The sequence below is a fragment of the Cydia pomonella genome, chromosome 3, assembly GCF_033807575.1.
Source record: "Cydia pomonella isolate Wapato2018A chromosome 3, ilCydPomo1, whole genome shotgun sequence".
Taxonomy (NCBI): Eukaryota; Metazoa; Arthropoda; class Insecta; order Lepidoptera; family Tortricidae; genus Cydia; species Cydia pomonella.
The window spans coordinates 6,827,980-6,837,300 of record NC_084705.1 but is presented as its reverse complement, the minus strand read 5'-3'; the positions used below and the strand labels follow the sequence as shown (position 1 = coordinate 6,837,300).

Here is a 9,321-nt window from a genome sequence, read left to right as displayed (position 1 = left end):
ATGAAATTTCGATTTCGAACAATATCTAAATAACTCAGATATTTGTTATAATTATTGTAGATTTATTAAAGTAAATAAAGAATAGTTTTTTTTTCTAAAATTACTGCTATTAGTCTCTTCCTTTTTAAGTTTTAACAAACTTAAGTTCTAAAAAACTTCGCTCGCAATACACTTATGTTGATAAATTAACATCTCATTTCAAGTAAATAATAAATTATTAATTTCTCATAATCTGAATGTGGGTCATTGCTTCCATATGTAGCAGGTTGAACGTGATACATTTCGACCCTAGATTTTCACTTAACGGGTAGGTATATTTTATTTACGATTATGTAGTGATGAAGGATCGAATCAAATGTATTTGATTTTTGATTTCAGTTTTTATCTTTACTTTCGCTTCCATAAAAGAAGCTATTTTTGCCTCAATTGCTTATTAAAAGTTACTTCAAGACAGGTGCTTAGCTACCAGTTCATGCTCCGTTCTGATAAAAATATAAGCATGTATATTGATTTCCTCAAATTCGCAATTAAAAGTACCTATAAGTAGATTATCTAACTTTGGTCAAAAGCACATATTTGACTCGAACTATATGCGCTCTGTCTCGACAGAAATGGGTGCCTTTCATCGCTTGGTTAACTGATTGCTTGGTTAGTTATATTTATGATCTTTGGAGACATGTGCCCATTATAGCGAGTACTAATGAGTAATGATGCCAATACTTTTTTTTAAATTTAGGTTATTCATGTTGATTATTGATATGAGTTCTTCATTTCCCGCTACCCAAAGATTGTCTGGAAGAGATCGCTTTTTAGCGATAAGACTGACTGTTGTTACATAGACCTAGTTATAATAATCTCCTCTGTAATGTTACATGTAGGTATAATGTATTGTATTAGCAGTAAATAATAATTACTTACTTACCTACTTACTTGGATACATTGTCGATAGGTAGGTATTTATTTGATACATTATACCCATGTAAATAGTATGCGTTTGACACCACACTTTTTTATGTCAGAATATAGTTTCTTACAAAACAATGTGTTGCTCAGAATCGAATCTCAACTCAACATCCCACGCCCATGACCAAACCCCGCGGATTTATAAAAAGCGCTCCTTCGTTTACCCGCCCTTCAGTTAGCTCGCCTCCTTCAGCTCCATCAGTCTTCATGTCCACTATGCGGGAGGCATTTGTTTCAATACTGCTGCTAGTCGCCACCGCGAACTGCTCAGACCTCGGGAAAGACGTCAATTACTATAAAGGTATTTATTTTCGTAGTTTGTAAGTGAGATTTGTGGTCAACACCGTCTAGACGAGGCATTCGGGTCGGGATAAGAAGGATGATGTTACTCCGTTGCCTGGCACCGTTACATGGACAGACGCTTCAGTCAATGCGGTCTACTATGTTCGTGCGGGTTTTCCAACTTCAACCGAAATCAGTATTTCCTAATTACTAATTAGTTATTACTTACGTAAAGTATAAGATTTTGATGATTTATTAACTTAAATTAACTTACATCAACATTGACAGTGGTTAGTTATTGCGAAATATTACTAAGTCCAAGATTAACAATTTTCGACGGAATATCATTTCTGATGATAGTAATGGTATAAAGTATAATAATTCTTACATGGTTTGAATTGTCTTGACAATGACTAATACAAAATTAATTTGGTATGTAGATTGTTGCGAATTACAGCTACATTGATGTTAAATTAAAATTTTCCTAAACTCCAGATTATCTGCGCGCGCGCTCCGACGAGTTGCCCGAAGGCCCTGCGATGGCGGATCGGCTTTGTAAGTATGGTTAATGGAGGCCTATTCTAAATTTTCAAATATGTTATCTTAATGTCGCACCAATATACCCCGTGGGCTCGAGCAACCCGACAGATTTTAAAGGTTTAGAGACTAACATGTTATACAAAGTTTTCTCAAATCGATTTTGTTTTAGAAATAATGAAAATTCTTGTAAACATTTGTTTGTGTAGTAACTCAGTGAAAAGCGCCTTTTTGACTGTGACGCTGCCACTATATGGCTTGGTTTAGACATACCTACTGGCAGACATTCAAGTTTTAAAGGAAACTTGAAAAAATATCTGTAAATGAAATAAAAACTTTACTGATTCGTTGTATCTAAAGTAATAATGTTTCAAGCGCATGAAATACACAAACATCAAAAAACATTATTTTTCTCCGAGTTTGACTAAAAGTCATATAACATATTTTACAGTACATATAGTGTTACTTTTCGACACTAGTGCGTAAATTAGCACATTATATAACTATGTCGAAAATTTAAAGGGTCATATGTACTGTAAAACATTGTACGATACATGTGAGAATAGATAATTCGTAACTCGTGTCGATTTACTACTCCTACTCCCTTCGGTCGTGTTTCAAATTATCTCCACTCGTTACGAATTTTCTATTTTTCACACTTGTATCGTAAATAACTATTGCTCCTTTTATAATATAAGGTAATAATAATAAGGTATTATTACCTTAGGAATGCGTGGTTGAAATCTTTCGGGTACCTAACTCGAGCCCGCCGATATAGGCGCAGGTAACGTTTAAATAATATTAATACACAATTTTTAAGGGTCGAAACGGCTTTCCGATGTGTAAAAGAAATACCAATGTCAATGTGAAAATTTACCGATATTTGTAGGGTATCTTTATTAAATGGGAACCCCTACAATTTTGACATGTTCGTATGTTTGTACGTCTGCCAGCTGGTTAACTCAGACCCCGGTTGTGCTAAATAGAAAGCTGCAATTGGCAAGATACATTCAATCATGGCGACAAGGTAAAAAACAAAATTAATCACGTAATGTGGGGATGATTATATTTCGCCTCCTGTTGTGTGAAGTGTCCAATTAGTTTGTTGTAAGAATAACAGGAGTCCTAGAAAAAAACATTATTTAACTTAATAAGTTTTTGAATATTTTCGGAATATCGGGCCGAAAGTCTGTAAAAATTAGCTCCTCTACTCTTTAGTCGTCGGTCCAAAAACGATAAAACAAATGTTTCTTGTTTCTTGTCTCTTTTTCGCTTGGCAAATACTTTCAAGTACTAAAACTAGTAAAACGTGCGAGTCGGAGCACGCATAATGGAGGGTTCCATTCCTTCATACAATACAAAGAGTCATACTAGCAGAAGAGTTTTTTTTTTATACCACGACGGTGGCAAACAAGCATACGACCCGCCTAATGGTAAGCAGTCACTGCAGCCTATGGACGCCTGCAACTCCAAAGGTGTTACATACGCGTTGCCGACCCTTTAAAAACTTGTACACTCCGTACTTCCGTAGTCAACTAGGAACCCTTATAGTTTCGCCATGTCCGTCTGTCTGTCTGTCTATCTGTCTGTCCGCGGCTGTTACTCCGTGGTCGTTAGTGCTAGAAAGATGAAATTTGGCATGGACATATAAATCAATAAAGCCGACAAACTCGTCTAATAAAATCTAAAAATTTTTTTTTTAGGGTACTTCCCCTACACGTAAAGTGGGGGTGAAATTTTTATTTTGCTTCAACCATACAGTGTGGGGTATCGATGGAAAGGTATTTCAAGACTAATAAGGGTCTTCAACAAACATTTTTTTTTAAAGTGAAAATATTCGGAGATAATCGCTCCGAAAGAAAAAAAATGTGTCCCCCCCTCCAACTTTTGAACTATAGGTCCAAAAAAAAATGAAAAATATGAAAAAAGAAACGTGGAAATAGGCTTCAGAAAGACATTAAATGAAAACTATAGCGGACATGATCAGTTTAGCTGTTTTTGAGTTATCGCAAAAACTTTCCCCTTCATAGTAAAAAGACGAACATCCACATTTAAACGTTATTACGACATTAAATGGGTTGTTAAAGTTATTTGGCATTATTCATGTAAATAAGCTGAAATTTAAGATAAAAATCTATTACTTTAATTAGGTATTGATTATGCAAATTTGCCCATTTGTTTAATTCGGGTGAAAGGTACCGTTTCATCCCTTGGTTAACAATCTACTATACTTTAAGCTCCAGTTTAGCTTATTGCGACGGAAGAGTAACTACGAAACCCTACACTGAGCGTGGGCCGGCACGCTCGTGGCCGATTTTTTTTGTAGAGTCCCCGGCACTTACGTCGTTTTAATAACAGGATCAATTTATTACTAAACTATTTAATGGCTCAACTTATCATATTCTAATAATTTTTGTGTAAAGTATTTTTTAAGTTATATTTTACACAATATTTTATTAATATATTTGACATTCGGAGCAATTATTTCAAATTGTTTTCACATAATCAAAATACGTTTTTAGCAACTTTAATGTTATTTTTTAATGACCTATCGAATGATGTGTCACGTGTTGGGTTTACATAAAAACTTCATGTATGGACCGACACCCCTCTAAAAATATATTTGTAAATTTTTTAACTTCTTAACTTAGTAGCGGCTCACAAAATACACCTACGACCCAAATTTCTTTTACGTATATCTCATAGTTCCCGAATAAAATGGCTGTGACGCCTGTGACACACGGACGGACGGACATGACGAAACTAACCTTTTGCCATTTTGGCTACGGAACTCTAAAAACTACCTATTTTGAAACTGATCGGTTAAGCCGTTACTGAGTTTACGATAAAAATGTCCTTTATCCCGCAAATGGATAGGTGTGTAGTTTTTTTCTAGTACTTAATAATCCTCATTTCTTAAGCACTCCTTATGCATGAAAAAAGTGGTATCAAAACTATTTCACGGTTTTTTAAAGAACAACTTTTACCACGCGTTTTTTAATTTAATTGAATGTGAAAGTTTCCGAATTTAATTGAATGTAAAAGCTCCGAAGAGATCCAACGGACGAGTAAAATTGAAAACCTTTCAAACGGGTGAATTTCCCACAAGGCTTCCATATATATTTAAAGCTTTGTTTTTAACAGATTTCTATCGGACGCCACTGCAGCTGTACCCGGGATTATTGCCGGTATTGGAACAGGAGTATAGGAAAAGGACAGGAAATGTATTCAAAAGTATGTATACCTACGTTTATTTTTCAAACAATTTTACATTTTCGCTCACTCTCGCCCACAAACCATTCGAAATGAAAACCTTTGGAGTACTTTGAATACATACCGGCAAACACCCATTGAGGAAGAAATCACGACACGTTGGAAATCGCCGGACGGAAGCCGTGGCTCCGGACGCGCTGTATACTCTTGGCAACTGTCCGTCATAAGTGAGCTACGAGCGGTCAGTTTGAACTGGAGCGAGGCCAGGAGGCGAGCTAAAGATAAGATAGGAAGGCATGGCGCGAGTTTGTGAAGGCCCTTTATACCTCTGGGGTGTCTTAAGACAACAACAACAACAGTGTTACTCGCGGGAATTACAATCTGGCGTCTTTTACATGATCCCCGTGTTATTGTTTATTGATAAATGCAATCTTGATTTGAAAAGTTGTTAGAAGGTGAATTAGCTGCCATAAATAGCTCTATTTACAAAATACTAAAATGGAATGGGTATTGAAAAGAAACTGGATTAAATTGACAACTCGCATATTTTAAATACATTTAGTTGCGAGTGAGCGAAGAGCCTCATTTAGGTTTCACTTAGACCGTCACCTGTTTTTGTTTTTTACAGATCATATGCTAAATAAGGACTCGTTGCTGGAAGGGCTGATACCTGAGAAGCGAAGCTCGAAAACTGCCCTGTCGGCGATGCTACAGGGGAAACATGCTTTGCCCACGTAAGAAATTTACTTCGTTGCGTACCAATGGTTTTTATATTCTAAATCTAAATCGTGCCTCACGCGCGTTTAGAGTAGTTGCAGGTGACAGCACAAGATCCCTCTTTTTACTGCCGGGAAGCGTCAATTTGAAGTTTAAAGGTGATGTTTGGATGCCAAGTACAACTGTATTAGATAGGGACCGTGCGCGTTGGAGGGTCTGCCATCTTGTGGCCTGAATCGGAACCATAAACATGCACATGTACACGTCACGTGTTTTCTTGTGCACTGTAGGTTCTGCCATCTTGTGGGCTACATCGGAACAAAAAACAACACATTTACGCCTCGCGCCAAAAATCTGACGGCTCCTGTGCTGCCTCCTACAGTTCATGCACGCTCCATATACTGATGTGACATTGTTGTTGTCACCGCTGTATCAGCCAATTTTTTTTTTTTTTTAAGTTTGGTATCCTTTAAGTTTATTTGGGCACAAACGAATAATTGCAGCCAATTTACTTGATAACATGAGTGACACAATGAACGTCATAATCACGGTAGGAACGCGGGGGCGCACGTCATTTATCAAGGGAATTGACAAATACAGCGGTGGAAACAACAACGCCGCAACAGTAATGCTGCTGCAGTTGAAATGAGATCTTAATTTTCCAATTTAGGCCACATGTTAAGGCCGCCAATGGTTTCTATAACCCATTTATATTCTCATCGTATTTCGTCCTATTTTTTACGTTGTGATTCCCCTGTGCATCCTTACGGACCCTTGGGTTCACTTGAAAATATTATCTGAAAAATTATTGTAGGCTATAGGAAAGCGACCGCTCTCTACCTATAGTTTCCTAATCAACCTAAAAGTAAAATTAAGCCTTGTTGGTCTTAATACAGTTTTTTCAAGAAGTTTTCCTTCACCGAAAAACAACCTTCTGTGCGACATGTTTAATAATTGAAATAACCAGTATATTTTATATCCATAACGAACCTTCGTACTTCGAATCATCCGCTTTGAAAGTTGTACACCTTTGTCCTGTTGACTTGACGCCTTCATTGACTTAGTACCGCTTGGGACCAGGCCTATTTGCACTTGGGCGTATTTCTTAAAGGGTGTACTTAATGATGAATTTTAGGTGCAATTATAGGAAAAATTTATTAGTTGCTAACAACCGGGAGTCCTGTATTTTTGACCATCTTTGTTTTCAAGTTAAGGGACTAATTTATTGTAATTTATTATATATTCACAAAAAATACTGTATTTTTTTGCAAATTGATTAACACTGCGATGCATATGAATCAAAGGGATTCGATGCTATTTAATGCATCAGATTTGAGGAATGTCTTTCTGAAAAACTTAAGTTGAGCATGAAAGCACGCAAGAGAAGCATTAAAACTTAAATAATTGATTTGACATTGAGCGTGTGAGCGTAATGCACTACATGATGTCAAGATAAGTGAATATCAAGGTGTCAAATTTATTTAAACAGACATTTAAATACCTAACCTACAATAATTACACGTTTCATTTCGTTTCAAACGTAATTGGTAAAGAAAAGCAAAGCAAGCCTTTTATTTGTAAATCATAAAAAAGCGCATAGAAATGTAACTATTTTTTTATTTTCAAATTATAGAAAGATGTTTTCGTGCTTAATGTATAAAAAATAATTTGCAGGAATGAAGGGCATTATTGTCCATACGGAAAATAGAGAGGAGGTGGTAATAGGTAATAATAATATCATTTAATATTTTAATTTATTCTATTAATAATATGTATAGGTATATCCAAATGGTTATAGAATCTGGTAATTGAAACTGTTGAGCTGAAATTTTTTATATCAAAGCGAATTCTCCTTCCTAGGTCACGTTTCATTCACCAAATTCTATTAGACTACTTTAAATTTGACACAAAATGTAATTTTCAAGGTGACGTTCAGATTCACTACAGCTTCAGCTGCTGTTGCGGCGTCGGTGCTACCCCTGCTGTATCTGTCAATTTCCTTGATAAAATGAGTGACGCAATGAACGTAATAATCGCATCGCGGCAGTAATACGGCGACGAACGTCACTCATTTTATCAAGGAATTTAGCGGACACAGCGGCGTCAACAATGACGCAACGTCAACTGCCACTGCATTACTGTTGCGGCGTCAACAATGATGCCGCAACACTAATGCAGTAGCAGTTGACATTTGAGCGTCACCTGTATATATGTAATACAGTGCCCGCTTTCAACTGCGAGCTGAACGGGCTTCGTTCGGAGTCCGCGTAACTCCCAATGACGAAGGGCATACCAGTCCTTCTATTGAGTAAGAGTGGAATTCCATTTTACTCCGGTCTGCTCATCCGGTCCGTTGCCTCCATTTCCACTCATTACTCTTTTTTGGTGGAAAGTGGGCAGTCAAGTTATCATGCCAATATTGGTTTTTGGGTCATTCTCAAATGATGTGACTGCGGTCAGACTCAACTTCGACAAACTTTTCAGACATTTATGGTTGGACGGAGTGGAGTTTAGACGCAGACACAAATCTAGAAAATGACCTATTTATTGTTCTTATCTAAAGTATTTCAATAAAATTACGTATGAACGTACCAACTTAAGGAATCTTCTTGTTTCAGAATAGAGTATGATCAGGGTGAGGATCACGATCAGGACAACATGGATTTCATAGTAGAATAAGACATAGTTATATAATGACCTACAAATATTACATGTTGTGTTGTGTTAAGTCATAATCGAAATAATGTTTTAAAGAACACTGTGCGACCAGTAAATGGTTTGAATTTTTATTGATGGACGATGCGACAAATAGGTAGATCTTTTTAATATTAATTTACCTAGATATCTACTTTCAACTTGTATAATGAAATAATTACTGTAGTGACTGAGTAATAAAAAAGAGTTACAAGGATTATCTTTTATTCATCGCCATACAAAACTATCTAATTTGGAATGTTCACCAGAGTATCCGCTTCTTGCATTTTTCTGCAACTTTTTAATTTGAAAATACTTTCTTAACTATTCTTATGTAAATCAAGTTAAAACTAAGTCAATCCAATTCCTGGTTTCGCCTCGCTGTGTAAAATTTAAATTCTACTAAAATCAAATAGTGTTCGAATTCATTCCATTTAACTTTAAAAGCCGAACTGTTCTGTTAAGTTGGTAGCATTGTCTACAGTTTCAGCTGAATGCATAAGCGAGCAGTTTCAAGTGAACCTTGTATATGTTAAACATACGTAATGTCCTGTTGATGGTAGTTTATTTCTACGTACGTGTTCGGTTCTACGCCGTACATTTGAGTTATTTGTTTACCACCCATAGATGGGCCAAACACACTATAACACTTTTTTATTCAATTCCAACCATATTTACAAATTCTTACATTAAAAGAAAAAATGAAAAAATAAAAACAGATTTTCTTTCTATAAAAAAATGACTTATCGCTTCCTGACTTGATGAAAGTTATTCCATACATACTCGATACATTTAGAAGTTACGACAGTCAGGAGGCTAAGTAAGACCTTCTTGTTATTCTAAAGTATCATAAAAGTAAAAGCTCGTATAATACAATTTTAAGGCTAGAGCAAAATAACCTTTTGACTTAACTAC

General features: G+C 36.0%; 1 protein-coding gene across 2 annotated transcripts; it reads left to right on the top strand.

Annotated features, from left to right (window-relative positions):
* The first annotated feature begins 854 nt into the window (after positions 1–854).
* LOC133515927 (uncharacterized) lies at positions 855–8,623 on the top strand. 2 transcript variants are annotated; one of them, XM_061848571.1, is made up of 6 exons: positions 855–1,264; positions 1,741–1,800; positions 4,927–5,016; positions 5,624–5,729; positions 7,387–7,437; positions 8,331–8,623. In XM_061848571.1, the coding sequence occupies exons 1-5, from the start codon at positions 1,084–1,086 to the stop codon at positions 7,418–7,420; spliced, it is 471 nt and encodes a 156-aa protein (XP_061704555.1). In that variant the 5' UTR covers positions 855–1,083; the 3' UTR covers positions 7,421–7,437; positions 8,331–8,623. The 2 variants fall into 2 exon arrangements, with proteins under 2 accessions (XP_061704555.1, XP_061704554.1); XM_061848570.1 differs by lacking the exon at positions 7,387–7,437 and having other exon boundaries at positions 858–1,264.
* The last annotated feature ends 698 nt before the right edge of the window (positions 8,624–9,321 follow it).

What these genes read in the sequence shown, in the direction of transcription:
- LOC133515927 (XM_061848570.1), top strand. Translation starts at nt 1,084, where the DNA reads ATGACCAAACCCCGCGGATTTATAAAAAGCGCTCCTTCGTTTACCCGC. An exon ending in AGACGTCAATTACTATAAAG is followed by an intron (nt 1,265 to 1,740) that starts GTATTTATTTTC and finishes CCTAAACTCCAG; the next exon opens with ATTATCTGCGCGCGCGCTCC. An exon ending in GACAGGAAATGTATTCAAAA is followed by an intron (nt 5,017 to 5,623) that starts GTATGTATACCT and finishes TGTTTTTTACAG; the next exon opens with ATCATATGCTAAATAAGGAC.